Raw genomic sequence first — 16,528 nt, 5'->3', positions numbered from 1 at the left:
GAATAAATAGCCAATCCTCCTTGCTTCTACAAATAAAATATTCTTATAATAGCGGTGTTACAAGAAAGGACAGAGGGGTGACTAGAGCCAGCTTATAATATCATGTCAGTGCTTTGTCAATTTGTTTCTTTCCTATAAAAATATCGTTTTCTGCAAAGTCTGCTCAGTGACATTCACAATCTATGACAAAACAACTGGGAGACCAGCCGGGAAAATCTAACTGCTCTTTTCTTCCTATGGCAATGACTCCAAGTAGGTTGGCTAGAAAAATCTCTTTAAATTCTTAAAGCACCTACTATGAAACAAATATACATACATACAACAGCTTACAATCAAATTCATAAGGATAAAGGCACCACCAGCCCAGCTAATGGACAGCACCTCTTACTACTCGCTAACTTGGGAAAGAAGTCAGATGTCATTACTTTTTCTTTTGAGCTGACCTTGTACATAGAACTGTGACTTCTAAACAGTGCACTAACCTGAACACACACAAAAAGAATGCGCTGAATGTTGGAAGGGAAGCCAGCGTTGCACATAATACCATAGTTAGTGCTAAACAATATGTGTTGATTGGATGCCTTCTAAGATTGCAGGTTGTGAATGAAAACATCTATAACTTACAAAGAGTTCAAAGAGTTTTTTAACAACTGGCCATTCAGGGTGTTGAGTACCACAAAACCAAAGAGCCAGTGTTAATAAATCGTACATAGAAAAACCATGCTCTTGGCCTGTTTGTGACAGAGGATGGACTGTGTGAGCTATTTTCTCCAGATGTGCTGCTAATTCATAAAGCTTCTTTAGCAACACCAAAGGCCTCCAACTGCTACGCATTCCCCCTTGTACACTTATGAGGATGGGAGTAGCAGAGGCACCTTTAGGCCTAACCATCTAGGAGGCCCATTCAACTATGCATTAGGCCAACGATAACCAAGCACCAATACACACACACCCCTAATTTAAAGGTTCTGGAGAAATGTGTCAGGGTTGTGACACTTCTTTGTAATCATAATTCCAGCTTTTTATTGAAACCTGGAGGCTGAGTAGAGTTAGCTGTAATTGTATCAGGGGCTGAAGGCCTTAGCAAAACACTCATGAAATACAACATCTTATCTACCTGCTGCATGTTCAAACCAATCATTGACTAGGAACGATATTTTCAATACTGCCATGACAGAAAACAAATCCTTTAATTTTTCAAGTGTTTTAAAAAACAATTTTATACTTGTCAGCCTTGAAGATAAGCACAAAATTTACCAGTTTACATTTTTTAACTCACAACTTGAGCACCCACTCTGTGCATAGCACTAGTCTAGGTGCTACAAAGGGATTCCTAACCTTAGAAAACGTGACTTCACTCTCTGAAATTGTATTATCACCTTTTCCAGAGAGTGAAAATAAATAAAATCACCATTCTTTACTACTGACTTGCTCCAAACCTACTTCTGGCTCCTGGAAAAGCTAATATCTGCCAAATTTATGATGTTTCAATGAACTCAACTCCTACTTCCCCAAAAATAAAAAAACAGAACTTCTTTTCATTAAAAAAATAAAAAACAATTTTTCTTGAAAGGGCAGTTTCCATTTCTAATAAGTATTTTTTTATTTCTTTTTTCTTTCTAGCTTTTCAGTTTTCTTCCTCCAATATTGCCTTTTCTTGTACAAGGCAAACCAGACATCTTTGTATGCTGTTGTTCTTTTCCTAAGAAAAAGTACTCCATCTCGAAGACAAACCATTCCCAAGACTAGTGATAAATATTTTTAAAACTTTAAAGGTGAATCACCTACATTTTACCTTGATGAAGTAAAAAAAAAAATAAAAAGCAGTTGGCACTAAAATGGCTATTCCAAGTGTTTAAACAATTTTAAAAACTGTTTTATTTATTTTGTAAGAAGGTACCCCTAGTCCAAAGTAACTATGTTTTAAAAGTTTTTGGCCAAAAAATTTACAAAAACCTTTTCAGTTCAACCTAATAAAAGTGATATCTAGAAAATATTCCCCATTATTAAGTCTGTCTTTAAAAGTTCAGAGTCTAATGCATTTCTAAGGCACAGTGTTCTGGAAGACGAATGTGCTTCTGCTGGCGTCGCGGGGTGGGTGAAGCGTCCATGGCTGGCTCCCAGTGAGCCAGGCGGGCACCTTCCGCCTGGATGTTGTGGGATGTGACAGTCAAACATAGGCCCCGAGGGCTGCGTGGAACTCCGTGAGACACTGTACCAGCTGCTGGAACTTGGGCCTCTCCTCCGGATCCAAGGCCCAGCAACAAGCCATCACAGCAAATCTGCAGAGTGACAGAGAGGATGACATATTAAAAATCAATCACCGTTACTACCTGTGGGAACACTACAACGAAAAGAAGCTAAAAGGAGTTATGTGAATTTTACATGTGGATTTCAGTTCTTCATGAGAGCATACCAAAACATATCCGCAGATACAGAGACTTCATGTAATACTGTGTCATCCTGTAATGTATGTTCTGAGAGAAAGACCCTGGAGGAAGAGGACGCTTTAGGTAAGCTCTAAGAACCCTGGGTCTCAGGAAAATCAGGGCAAACGCTGTCACCTGCTGTGATGCAGAAACCTCAGGGGATTCTAGCATGAGATGACAGTTACCCCTGCACTCAATCACCCCTGACCGAGTCCCATTACAGGGGAAGTTGAGCTATGTGATAAAAGCAGGAAACAGGAACTATTTCGCTTGCCAGCTCAAAACATCTTTATACATCAATTGACACCAACTGGCACAGCAAGAGGACAACAAGAAAGCCTTTTTATAACTAAACTCGTGGCCCAGTGCACAAATTCGTGTACATCGAAAGGAAATTAATTAGAAGAAATATTTTAATATCACTATTCGCCTGTTCTTTATAACAGAAGTGTCAACCAAATTCATGATCAACAGTGACAGATCAAAACACACATGTGCGATTGGTGCCAGCAAGAGCTTTATATGTATCGCGCATGCATGAGTCAACCTAGCCCTTTATATACATAGAATAAACTTGCTTAATTAGACCTGCTTTCTGATTTAGCTAAACTTTTTCCAGCCCAGTGAAGCACCCCAACTTTGCTTTCAGGTAATTGTCAGCAACACAGCAATAAATATCAATATGAAGCAGATTATTATTGTAGATCACGCAGGGAGAACAAAGGGTAAAATATTTAACTGCAGCAGTGTTTGACTATATTCTGTGCAGTGAGAAAACCTGAAGTCATTTTCAAGGTCCACCATTTCTTACTTCTTTTCAGTTGGGTCAAGTTTTAAGCTTTCTAAATCTCTGTTTTCTGGCTAATGAAAATAGGATTTCACTGAGTCTCCTATCTACCTACTCCAGGACTTCTGTGAGGATCAAATGAGATGAGGCACTGGAAAATGCTTCACAGACATTTGGTTACAGTGTGAAATGTTTCCACCTGGCTATAAAGCAAATTTGGTTCCTGGGCTGAAGAAACTCCAAGGAGGCTAGTTGCTAGGAAGAGGAAGCCGGGAGTTGCTATGTGACGTCATTATCCAGTGCCCACAGTGACCATTTCCGGGCTGGACTGGGCAGTGAGCCACATTTTGTGCCATGGGGTCTTGGCAGCGTTTGCTGCGATTTGGTGGGTTGTTGCTCTGGGGTGGTGGCGGGGCCTGTGTCCCACTTGGGAGAAGCTGAGTGTTGCTTTGTGGGCACCAGGTTCACGGTGCCATTTCTCTCTAAATGGCCAGTGTGTGTCATGGTAGCTCCTGCATTGAGCGTCTGCCCCCTGGTGGTCAGTGCATGTCATAGCGACCAGTCAGATGGTCGGACACTTAGCATATTAGCCTTATGTATAAATAGATATACCCTTAAGACTCTACTAGTATAAATAAAAGTCATCCTTCACTCTGCATAGAGTAACCCACATAATGTTCAGTGTTTTCTCACTATGTACATTAGTCTCTTGGATGGCTTAAGCGCTACAAACATAAGATGCAAAAAGTCCTAATGCCAAATGCGTTAAAGAGTGGACGAGCCTGGCTGACCCTGTGGTTCTCTGGAAGAGTCTAACTCATGTCTGAAGAGTCATTATTCTCAAAGGGAAGCCTTTGGACACCTGCTGCTTTTCTTTTATCCCAACATCATGAAAGGAATGAAACCCATGTCTTCAAGCACAGAAAAACTTACAGTTCATCAGGACAGTTGATAGGCTGGGCTATTCGGTAACCGTCTTTCAGGTACGCAGCCATCTCAAAGGGGTCTATGTCCACATAGGGCGTTTGGCCCAGAGTCATGAGCTCCCACAGCGTCACTCCGAAGGCCCACTGAGGAGAAGGAAAGCACAGGAGGGGTATTTAGAACAGTTGTCAGAGTGCTGCTGCCTGTAGCCAGGTACAGACCCAAAACAGCAGATTCACCAACTCTTAGGGAAAGCAAAATATTATCTACCACGCCCAGTTAGTTTATCTTGCTGGGACAAAAAAAAAGCATCTGTGGATTCATCCTTTAATGTGAATATCAATGGGTATTCTAAGGTGATTAGATGCATTGGAAAAAATTGTTTTTTACTGTTGATTTGATTAGGTTTCTCTAATATGAAACTTTGTTACTTTAAATACTGTAGCTCGTATCCACAATTGAGAAGTGGAAAATGAATATAACTTTAGCCTAACTGGAGGGAAGAGCATCCTGAATCAGTGAAATATGCAAAATATGTAAAATATAGAATGCCATGGGTTTTTTACTATATTCACATAATTTAAATTAACAAGTATCTGAGAAGATATCTCCCAACCTTGCTTGAGTAAAAGATCAGATTTATTTAAAAGTAACCTGTGAACTACTGACAGGAGCAGAACTCCTAAGCAGAGGCCACAGTACTCATTCCTGGTCACCTGGCTACCCGTGGCTCCTGGGAGCGCGTGGAGGGCAGGCAAGATGTCTACACAGAGCTGCTGCCACCTGGCCGGGAAGGACGCACAGAGGGGGCTCCCATTGATCTGCTGCCACATGTGAGCCCCAAGGTCAGAAAGGAGGCACAAAAGAGGACACCTGTGTACCCTGGTATCCTGTTTATGTCCTTTCAAGTTCTAGAAGTTGTGTATCCTGTATCTCACTTAAGTTTCACAACAAACCAGTGAGAATAATTGGCAGCCTGATTTTACAGGTGGGGAAACTTGAGGCTGAGAAATAACTTGCCTCAAAAATTTTTGAGTGAAGGAGGAAAAAAAGGAAAAAAATAAAAGGAAAAAACACACAAGACAAAAACAAGTCTGTTTACAAAATCTGAGCATAGTGCATTAAATTTTATGTTACTACTTTTTCAATAACATAATCTTGAAATACTCCCTAAAATATAAAGGTTGTTTTTTTTTAAAAAAAGCCTATATTAAAGAATAAAAGTTTTATTTCTTATAATCTTTGTAAACAAAAAAACAATGGAACGATATCTTACAGAATATTTAAAAAGCTGCTACTGGAGAATACTATACCAAATCAAAATATTCTTCAAAAATGAAAGCAAACTACAGTTTTTCAGACGAACAAAAGCTGAGCGAATGTCACCAGGAGCCTGCACTGCAAGACCCAGGAGAGCAGCTCTTCACGTGGAAAGAAAGAACCCCAGACGGAAACGTGGACCAGCACAAAGAATGGAGAGAGGGCTGAAAACATGCCAGTAACAACTAGGTATTTTTTCCTCTTGTGAAAATGTCCTCACTAGATTGTTTACAGCAACAACCGCAACCCTGCATTGTGGGGCTTATAATACCTAGAGAAGTACAATGCATGCCCATGATAACACTTCGGATGGACGGGGTGAGTGGAACTATTTCACTGCAAGCTGCTTATATTAAACATGAAGTGGCAGAGTATTATCTGAAAGTAGGTCTATATTGTAAACCCTACAACAGGTTTCCCAGCCTCAGCCCTCCCGATACCCTGGGGTGGGGAATTCTTTGCCGAGAGAGGTTTTGTGCTTTGGAGGATGTAGCACAGCACCCCAAGTTGTGATAACTAAAAACGCCTCCAGACATTGCGGAAGGTCGCCTGGCTGGGGGTTGGGGGTGTGGGGTATGGTAAATTGCCACCGCCCCCCCCCCCCCCCCCCCCGCCCAGTTGAGAAACACTAAAGTAGACTGATCAAAGAAAGAAAGACACAGATTACCAATATCAGGAATGAAAGAGGGAATGTCACCACAGATCCTATGGACATAAAAAAAATACTATGAACTCAGATTTATGCCAATAAATGTAATGTTAGATGGACAAATTCCTTGAAATACACAAATTACCCAAACAGACACAAGAACAACTTGAAAATACTTATAGCCCTATACCTATTAAAGAAAGAGTTCATAATTAAAAATCTTTCCACACACAAAAAACTATATATCCAAACAGTTTCACTGGGTGAATTCTATCCAACTTGAAAGAAAAAAACAAAACAAAAAACAGATCTGTATTAGTGTCTTAGAGCTGCCACAACCAAGTGCCATAAACTGGGCGGCTTAACAGAATTTACTTTCTCACAGCTCTGCAGGCTAGGAGTCCAGCGCGAAGGTGTCGGCAGGGCTACGCCCCCTCTGGAGCCTGTGGGGAGCATCCTTCCTGACCGGCTCCTAGTTTTGGTGGTTTGCTGGCAATCCTCGGTGAAATGCAGCTGAAACATTTCAATCTCTGCCTGTTCTCAAGCGACATTCTTCCCTCGAATACCATGGTGTCTCTTCTTATAAGGATATTAGTCATACTGGATTAAATAGTCCACCCGAAATGAGTATGACTTCATCTTAACATTTTACTGCAATGACCCTATTCCCAAATAAAGCCACATTCTGAGGTACTGCACCTATTTTGTGTGTGTGTCGGGGGGAGGGGGACACACAATTCAATCCACAACACAACCCTACACTAACTCCTCCGGAAGGAGGGCACACTTCTCAACTCATTTTGAGGCCAGCATTACAAGAAATACCAAAACCAAAGCGTTTAGCCTTTTGGAACTTAGTATCTTTTTCATTAACAGTGACCATTTGGAAGCAGCAATGCCCATCCTTGAGGTCTGTGCTTTTTGGTGGTGCTGGAGTGGGGCGACAGGAAATTGATGGAGATGGATGTATACACTTTAAATCTCCACAGAAGCAGAGCCTACTGGTTTAAGGGGAACATTCTATTCCACCTAAAAAATGAAAAATGCTGTCAGGTTAATAAAAGTTAAAGGAAGCTGCATGCTTACATACAGGTATTTACTTGTCTACTTTAATACCTTCCTCTCCATGAACTTTTAGTACTGACACTGATTAGTACAGATGATGCTAAATTCTTAAAATTGTGCCAACTTCCATCAGGAAGGTAGTGCACTACACAGAATAGAACCCAAAGAAGGGAAACTGGTTAGAAGGGATTTCCCACCCCTGGAGCAGCTGTGGGTAAGGATAATCAATCCAACCAGAGTTTGGAGGAAGAAACGGTAGGAAGCGATAACATATGGATATTGCCACTTTGTACACGGGAATAGCTCCATTCCGACAAGGGAGGAACATTCTAACAACTTCGGATGGTAAGGGACTTTCACAGTCATGCCAGCGGTGTCTGAGACCCGGAGTGCGCACAGGTACCGCAACAGTTCAATGAGTAGAAACTGACTTTTAAAAATTACTTCTTTTGCATTGTTTTGTCCACATTATTGCTGAGCATTCACGCAAGGTTCTCATATTAAAAATTGCAATGCTAATAAATGCCAAAAAAGGACAATAAAGCAAAGGGTGCACTGCAGTTTCATTTCCTTAAAAGCCAACAAGTGATTAATTACATGTTGGCTCACCAACCCTTCAAAAAAAAATCAAGACCAACAGCACAAGGATGATTTGTGGAAAACTTGTTCTCTGAAAGTCTTCTGATAACTGAACCATTTAAAACTCAGACAGACTTATTCTATAATTTCCTTTTGTTTGACGTCATTGGAAAGGGAGTGATAAGAAGGTCAAGTTGTTTTTTCCAGAGTTTTATAAAAGGCTGCGGCTACTGTTAGAAGGGTCTCAAAGTCTGGGCCATTCTTAATCAGTGCTATTCTTACTAAATGTTAAAGTGTGGTTGAGTATTTTGCAGATGCAGCTGTAAACAGAATGAGCTGACAGGAACTCAACCAGATAAGGAAAGCCAATCACAATGAAGAAATCAACATGTATTTGACCACATAGTGTATATAAGCAAGGCCTAAGCCTCCTTGCGGAGAGGCAGAGCTATGGCTGCGAGTCCCATCTTTGCCACTTGCTGAAAGAAAATAAAACTACCAACAGCCCTGAACCCCTTGAGTTCGGTAACACTATGTCCACTTAAAAATGTTTAGAGAATAACAAATTCTATTCATTTTATTCCTCTTCTCACAACTTATCTTATAGATTTTTAATATACAGGATATAAAGCATTCTTTTCAACTAACAATGTATTCTGATGTGACTTGTCAAAAACTGTATAGATAAAATTATTTTTTACTCTATTATGTCATGTTAACTAACGGTGGGGCTACTAAGAGATTTCCATGCTGTTACTTCAGGAACTTAAAATGCAAGGCTGACCTCAGTATACTACATGGATGAGAAAAAAATGTTGTCAAATTCTTGATTATTCTATCTGACCACAATAAGAGCATAATTAAGTGTTCTATGGCTAGGCCTTTCTGTTAACACTAGATACCTAACATCCCTTTCTCGTGGAAAGTGGAAATGGGTTCCAATCACCAAAGTGCAATTAATTTAATCTGGGCCAATGCTTTCCAAGCCTGACTAATAAGAAGAATTATCCGGGGTGCTTGTTTAAAGTACAGACTTCCCAGTCCTATCTTGAAAGTTCTGAGGCCTGGAACACAGTATTTTTAGCAAGAATCCTAGCTGTGTCTTAAGAGCCAGCAAATTCAGGTACTCATCTTAGATATGTTAGCGGAGGTGGTCAGATCACAAAGACATTTTTCATTTTTATTGTAGGATGGCCGACATACAAAGACCTGCGCATAAAGTGTTCGATTCGATAAGTTCTGACCTATGTATATACCCCAGAAGCCACTGCCACATCAAGAAAATAAACACCTCCATAACCTCCAAAAGATTCTTCCTGCTCTAATCCTTTCCCTTCCACTCCTATGTGACCATCGGCTTTCTGTCATTATAGATTAGTTTGTATTTTCTAAAATTATATATAAATGAAATATTTAAACTGTACACTTTTTTTTTCTTTTTTTTGCCGAGCTTCTTTCACTCAGAATAAGGATTCTGAGATTTATCCCTGGCACAGCACGTTTCAACAGTTCATCCTTTTTCATTGTTGAATTAGTCCATTGTATGAATATAGTGATTTGTTTATCCATTTACCTGTTGATGGACACCTGGATTATTTCCAGGTTTAGTACTAAAAATAAAGCTGCTATGAACATTTGTGTACAAGTATTTGTAAGGACATATGCTTTCATTTATCCAGCAGCAAAATGACTGATAGGGTACATATACGCTTAACTTTTTAAGAAACTGCCAAACTGTTTTCCAAAGTGAATGTACCTATTAGATCTCCACCAGCAGTGTAGGAGCTATAGTTCCTCCATATCCTTGTAAACAGTCTTTTCCATTTTAGTCATACTGATGGATGTGTAATGGCATTTCATTGTGGTTTCAGTTTGCACTTTTCCCGATGACTAATGACGTTGACCCTATTTTCATGTGATTATTTGCCATTCATATATCTTTGCTGGTGAAGTGTCTCTTAAAATATTTGCCCATTTTTGTCTTGGGTTGCTTCGTTATTACTGAGTTTTAAGAGTACTTTTATATATCCTGCATATATGTCCTTTATCAGATATGTGTTGCAAATATTTTCTCCATATGACTTGTCTTTTCATTCTCAACACTATTTCAAAAAGCACAAATTTTAAATTTTTATGAAGTCTAAATTGTTCTTTTATAGATGTTGGTGTCTTATCTATGAAATCTTTAACACAAAGTCCCAAGATTTTCTTCTATGTACTTTTCTAGACACTTTATAGTTTTAGATTTTAAATTTGGTCTATAGTCTATTGGGTTAATTTTGTGTATGGAGGAAGGTATGGATCCAAGTTCATTTTTCTGTAGTTGGATATCCATTGCTCCAGGACTGTGTGTTTAACAGAACATTCTCTCTCCACTGAATTGCCTTTGCACTTTTGTTGCAAATTAGTTGACCGTACATTATGTGGGTCAACTTTTAGATACTCTATTTTGTTCCACTGATCTGTCTACCTTAAGTCTAATACCAGTCTGTCTTGGTTACTATAATTTGAAATCAGACCTCCAATTCTGTTCTTTTCAAAGCTGTAGTGGCTACCCTAGGTCCTATTATGTTCACATGAATTTTAGAATTAACCTGCCAATTTCTACCAAAAAAATTAAAAAGCTTGCAAAGATTTTTTTTTGGGACTATGTTATATCTTTATGTCAACTTGGAGAGAACAAATATATTAACGTTAAGTTTTCTAACCAGTAAACATGGTATACTTTTCCATTTATACAGGTCTTTAATTTCTTATAAGGATGTTTTATAGCTTTCATTGTATAGGTCTTCACATGTTTTGTCAGATATATTCCTAAGAATTTCATATTTTTGATGCTTTTTATGTTTTAAAAAAACCTTTGATTTCTGATTTTTCATTATTAGTGTACAGTAATCCAACAAATTATTGTGCATTGATCTTGTATCCGGAAATCTTTATAAACTCATCTGTTAGTTCTAGTAGCTATTTTGTATATCTCATTGGATTTTCTTCATAGATGGTCATATCCACAAATAGTACTTTTTCCTGTCCAATCTTTTATTGCCAATTATTTCCTCTTCTTGCCTTAGTGTGCTGGCAAGTACAACCTCAAGTACAATACTGAAGAGAAGTGATGAGAGTGGGTATTCCTCTTGTCCCTGTTATCAGGTAAAGAGCACTGTCTTTCAGCAGGAAGTATGATGCTAGCTGTAGATTTTGGATTTTGTAGATGCCCTTCATCAGATTGAGCGAGTTCTCTTCTATTCCTAGACTGCTAGCAAATTTTATTAGGAATGAACTTTGAATTTTCTTCTAATACTTTTCTGCATCTATTGAGATGATCATCTGGTTTTTCTTTTTTAGTATGTTAATACAGAATATTTACCATTTTGAAATGGTAAAACAAACTTGTATTCTTGGGATAAAGCCTATGTGGTCATATTATTTTTAAAATATATTTTTGAATTCTATTTACTAAACGTTAGGTTAAAATTTTTGAATTTAGGATCATGAGAAATAATGAGCTATAGTTTTCTCATCTTTGTCTGGTATTGTTTCAGGTAATGCTAACCTTACAGGATGAATTAGAAAGTATTTCCTCAATTTTCTGAAAATTATATAGAATATGTATTATCTTTTCCTGGAGTGTTTGGAGGTACTCAACAGTGCCCTAGAATTCACTATGGACCTAGAGTTTTCTTTTAGGACAGGCTTTTAATTAAAGACTCAATTTATTTAATGTGTATATAGGGCTATTCTAATTATCTACTCCGAGTGAGCTTTGAAAGTTCTTATCTTCCAAAGAATCTGTCTGTGTCTAAATTTATTGGGAAACAGTTGCTCATAATATTTTACTAATGAATACCTATGAGAACCTATAATGATATTATCTCTTATTCATTATATTGTTAATTTGTAACCTCTTTTTTTTTCTTAGTCTGGAAAGAGATTTATTGTTAATGATTTTCTCTCTTGTTTTTCTGTTTTGCATTTCACTGTCTTCTATTAAATCTTTATTATTTTCCTTTATCTACTTACTTAGTTTTTAATTTGTTCTTTTTCTAGTTTCTTAAGGTGAAAACTAAGATCACTAATTTGAGACTTTTCTCCTTTTCTAATATTGATGTTTATTAGTATATATCCCCAAATTCTGAAATGTGTTTAATTCAATTCTAAATAATTTATAATTTCCCTTTTGCTTTTTTCTTTGACACATGAACTATCTAGAAGTATATTATTTAGTTTCTAAATATTTGGGGATTTTCTAGATTCCTAGTTCTTATTTTTAAATCAATTACATTGTATTCACAAAACCCTACATTTTATGAATTAAATCTTTTTGAATTTACTGACTTGTTTTATGGCCCAGAATATGGTCTAGCTTAGTAAATATTCCATGTGCTCTTGAAAAGAATATGCATCCTGCTGCTGTTGGAATGGCGTGTTCTATAATTGTTAATTAGATCTAGTTGGTTGACACTGTCATTCAACTTACTGACTTTCTATTTGGTCACTTCCTGAGAGGGCTTGGAAATGTTTTCAATAATCTTTTAAAGAGATATAAATAATAAGAAAAAAACTTATGTATTACCCATGCAGTTACCATTTCTGGTGCCCTTTGTTCCTTTGTATAGATCCGTATTTCCACATGGTATCATTGGTTCCTAAAGGATTTCCTTCAACATTTCTTGTAGTGTGGGTTTGCTGGTGATGAATTTTTTAGCTATTTTGTTCTGAAAAAGTCTTTATTTCTCCTTCATTTTTGAAAGATACTTTCCTGGTTATAGAACTCTATGTTCATAGCTTTTCTTACAGTGCTTTAAAAACGTTGCTTCACTGTTTTCTCCCTTGCATTGCTTCCAATGAGGTATATGCTGCCACCCTTTCCTTGGTCCCTTTGTTAAACATATTAACATGTATTTTTGTTTTTCTGGCTGCTTTTAATATTTTCTCTTTATCACTAGTTTTGAGCAATTTTACTATGTGCTGTGGTTTAGTTTCTTCAGGTTTCCTGTGTTTGGGGTTTGCTGAGTCCTTAGATCTATGGGTTTATATTTTTCCCAAAATTTGGAAAAATTTCAGTGGTTACTTCTTCAGTATTCTTTCTACCCACCCGACCCTCCACTCATGTCCTTGGGGACCACAATTACACATATATTCAGCAAACTGAAGCTGTCTGCCAGCTCAGTGAGAGATCCTTCTTCAGGAGTTTTCTGTATCTTCTCTCTCCTATCTCTTGCTTTACTTCCATCTCAGAAGGGAGGTGGACCTCCTCCTGTGCCAAGGCTGTATCTTCACCTGGACTCCTGGGCGCACTCACCCATCATCTCTTAGACCTCCCCTCCAATAACCACGTTTCCAACCTCTTTCTCCCGCTTGCTTCCCTGGCCTAAAAACAAACCAAACAGCCCAACATAATAAAAACAAAACGCAAAAAAATAACAAAATAGAGCCTCTCTTGATCCTGCCATTCCATCAAGCTATGATCTTTTCATTTCTCTTCACAGCTGAACTTCAAAGTGTAATATATTTATTGCCGCCATGTTTTCACCTTCCACAGTGTCAAATAAAACATCTATCTTTAATGATTTACTAAAGTTGCTTGTTCAAAAGCCTCTTTCTTCACCCCCCCCCCAATAATGATTTCCTCATTCTTTCTGACCAATGCAAATATGTTTACAGACTAGATTCTCCTTGAAAATATTTTCTTCCCCAGCTTCTATGACACAGCATTCTCTGGATTCTCTTCCTATCTCTCCATTTTCTTTCTTTTCTCACTAATTAAAAATAAACATTCCCTATTCCCTTGGCTTTCTTCTCTCTAGATATTCACTACCTCTGGGGTCAAATGCTCTAGTTCATTCAATCACCACTTTTAGGAAGTTAATGTCCAGTTTCTAATATCTTGCTTCTACGCCTTTACAGAATTCCAGACCCGCATTCTTAAACTCAACATGCCCCATATCAAATTAATCATGTTTCCCCAAACCAGATATTCTACCCACTGTCTTCAATTATGTTGCATCTTCACAGTGGCTTAGGATTTATTGCAACAGCATAACTAAATAAAAGTACAAATCAAAGATTGCACTCAAGTTTCCAGAAACATGGGCCCTGAGTAAAAAGGCACAGTAGACATTTATGCAATAGATCTAATAGTTAAAAGGGTAGGTAAATTAATAAATCATTTACTCAGATAACTGTGGTCAAGAGAACAAATGGGGTATCTGATGGGAAGTCTATGGGAGTGGGACAAGGAGAAATGTGAGGATTCAACATGGAAATAGAGAGAAGAGGCCAGTGTAAGGCCATTCAGGATTCTTTTACACAGTCAAGTACACAGCTCTCCAAAGATAAGATCAGTACTGCTGGCTGAGACTGTTCTTAAAATAAATGACCCCAAAGGCATATGTATAGATGTCAACTTCAATTCTGTTTTCCCATTGCCCATTCTGGGGAGAATGACTTGTCCATAGAGGCTCTAAAAAACAGGGGAAGGAGTTTGGATCTTTAAGCCTTCACTTTGAAGAAATATTCATGGAGAAATATTCCTAGCAGTGGAAGATTGCATTTACTAGACTTATTAACATTAAGCAATTTTCACAAGTTTTCAAAACTGACACTCCACTGTGCACAAGATATAGGCTTTATTAGTATATATCCCTTCTAAATATCCACTTTTTTAAGATTTTATTATTCTGTGAACTTTAATTTTTCAGACACATTTTCTAGGCCTTTTTAATAACTGTAACTGAAATATACCACTACAGGATTATGTTACTCTAAAAAAGTTTTACTACTTAAACTTTAAGATCCAATAAATTTATACAAGTAACCCTTGAAGGGATCGGGTCCTTTTAATAATTCTTCAATGTTAACTATTAACTAAAACTCTTAATACTCCTCCAGACTTTATCACTGTGGCTAATATTTTTTTATTCCAGCTAAACAAACATACCCAGATGTACAATGACTATATAAGATGCATTGATTGGATCACATATCAAATTCATACGTGCTGCTAACACAACTTTAAAAATCAGCTATCTTTAGGCATAATATTACACGTGACTGAAAAGATACTCCTTCTGCTGTAAATCTGTCCTAGGCTCTGTGATTAGGGAAGACAGAAGAGCCAACACTGGATGCCTACCAGGCGGTCATACATTTCTGTTATTCATGGCATGTTCCTCCACTGTCCCAGATGCCAGCCAAGACACTGCTCCACCAGAACACTGGGTCTATCTGAAGGGAATGTTACATACAAAGGGCAGGGCAGGAATGCTAACAAGATCTCTTAAGGAAAATATCTATTCTTAGGGAGAGCCAAACATAGGAAATGCATCAAGGCAATTACTCAATCAAAAAATAGCAACTGGAAATGTTAGGGATAATAAATACTTTTAAATAAAACTAAACATTATCTTAATTTTAAACTTCAAATCTTTATTTCCTAGTGTCTGAATAATACTATCATCTCTTTAGCTTTTCCATAATGTCTTTATATCAATTCCTCTTAACCTGAATTTCATATTTAAACAGTAAGTCTAAGATTACTGATAATATAAAATCTGCAACCATAATGGCAGCAAATACATATTAGGCATCTCAGCATTATTCTAAAATTAATAATGAAGATAAAACATGAAACAAAAAGTTTTCTAGAGGGATTGAGGAAAAAAAAAGAGAAAGAGCTCACGGACACGGATAATAGTGTGGTGACTGCGTGGGGTGGGGAGGTGGAAAAAGGTATAGCAGAGATAATGGTGATGGGGGGGGAGGATTCTCCGAAAAGTACAGTTTTATCTTCGATACTAGAGTAGTTTTAGGTCAAAATCCTCAGGGGTAAGTTATGAATGTGAGTTTCTCCTGCTCAGGTCTGCTCAGGGCGTGGCAATGACTTTCCAAGGGGCAGTGTTTACAGGTAATAAGCCCTCTCCTTTAAATGTCCTACCCAGATAACTTCACAGATCTCCCTCCTCCAGGTAATGCTTCATGTTTACAAAATAAACAGTACAGAGGTCCTGCACCCTAAAAACTGTTCCAATATCTTAAAGCAGGGGTCCTCAAACTTTTTAAACGGGGCCAGTTCACTGTCCCTCAGACCGTTGGAGGGTCAGACTATAGTTTTTAAAAAAACTATGAACAAATTCCTATGCACTCTGCACATATTTTATTTTGAAGTAAAAAAACAAAACGGGAACAAATACAATATTTGTATTTGCATGTGGCCCACGGGCCGTAGTTTGAGGACCCCTGTCTTAAAGGATCTCCTTGTGCCCATAAACCACACTGATGTGATTAGCATTAAAACCATTTCCTTGACTTGTTTATCCCAAGAAAATGCTTTTTAAACACAATGTAATACCATAAAGACAAGAAAACCAACAAGAACGAAACTCTTAATTGTGCATTCTTGATTGCATTTAGTCTCTTAATAAAAGATAGTCTTTTAACAGCAGAATTGTTAGCTACAATTAGCTAAAGAATTCAAAGAAGATATAAATCAAAAAATTATTTTCAAATAAAGGAAAAGAAAGTCACCAAAAAAAAAATCTATGATGGAATTCACATCTGATGAAACAGAATAAAAACAATATCCAGAAATTCTTAAGAATGCCCATGATGACATCATATCTTAAAATAATGTTTGAAGGAGATTTATAACTAGTCAAATCTAGTTGTGCGCATTTCCTAAGTTCAACAGTTAAAAGCTGATATTAGCTTTATAAGAATCTTGACATACTGAAATATAGAATCTTTCCATTAAAAATTGGGAAAACACAACCCAGA

The 16,528-nt window shown here is 37.6% G+C and overlaps 1 protein-coding gene across 4 annotated transcripts in view; it reads right to left on the bottom strand.

Annotated features, from left to right (window-relative positions):
• Positions 1-1,166: 1,166 nt before the first annotated feature.
• The window catches only part of RYK (receptor like tyrosine kinase), a 90,659-nt gene continuing 75,297 nt past the window's right edge, over positions 1,167-16,528 (bottom strand). For all 4 annotated transcript variants that reach the window (XM_036332542.1, XM_036332545.1, XM_036332543.1 and 1 more), the window contains 2 exons: positions 4,150-4,286; positions 1,167-2,282 (listed from right to left, as the gene is read on the bottom strand). In XM_036332542.1, coding sequence (XP_036188435.1) covers positions 2,171-2,282; positions 4,150-4,286 — 249 coding nt within the window. In that variant the 3' untranslated portion in view covers positions 1,167-2,170. The remainder of the gene's footprint in view (positions 2,283-4,149; positions 4,287-16,528) is intronic.

Source organism: Myotis myotis, unplaced genomic scaffold (genome assembly GCF_014108235.1).
Source record: "Myotis myotis isolate mMyoMyo1 unplaced genomic scaffold, mMyoMyo1.p scaffold_m19_p_13, whole genome shotgun sequence".
Taxonomy (NCBI): domain Eukaryota; kingdom Metazoa; phylum Chordata; class Mammalia; order Chiroptera; family Vespertilionidae; genus Myotis; species Myotis myotis.
The sequence above is the reverse complement of the archived record's forward strand: the minus strand, read 5'-3'. Positions and strand labels throughout refer to the sequence as shown.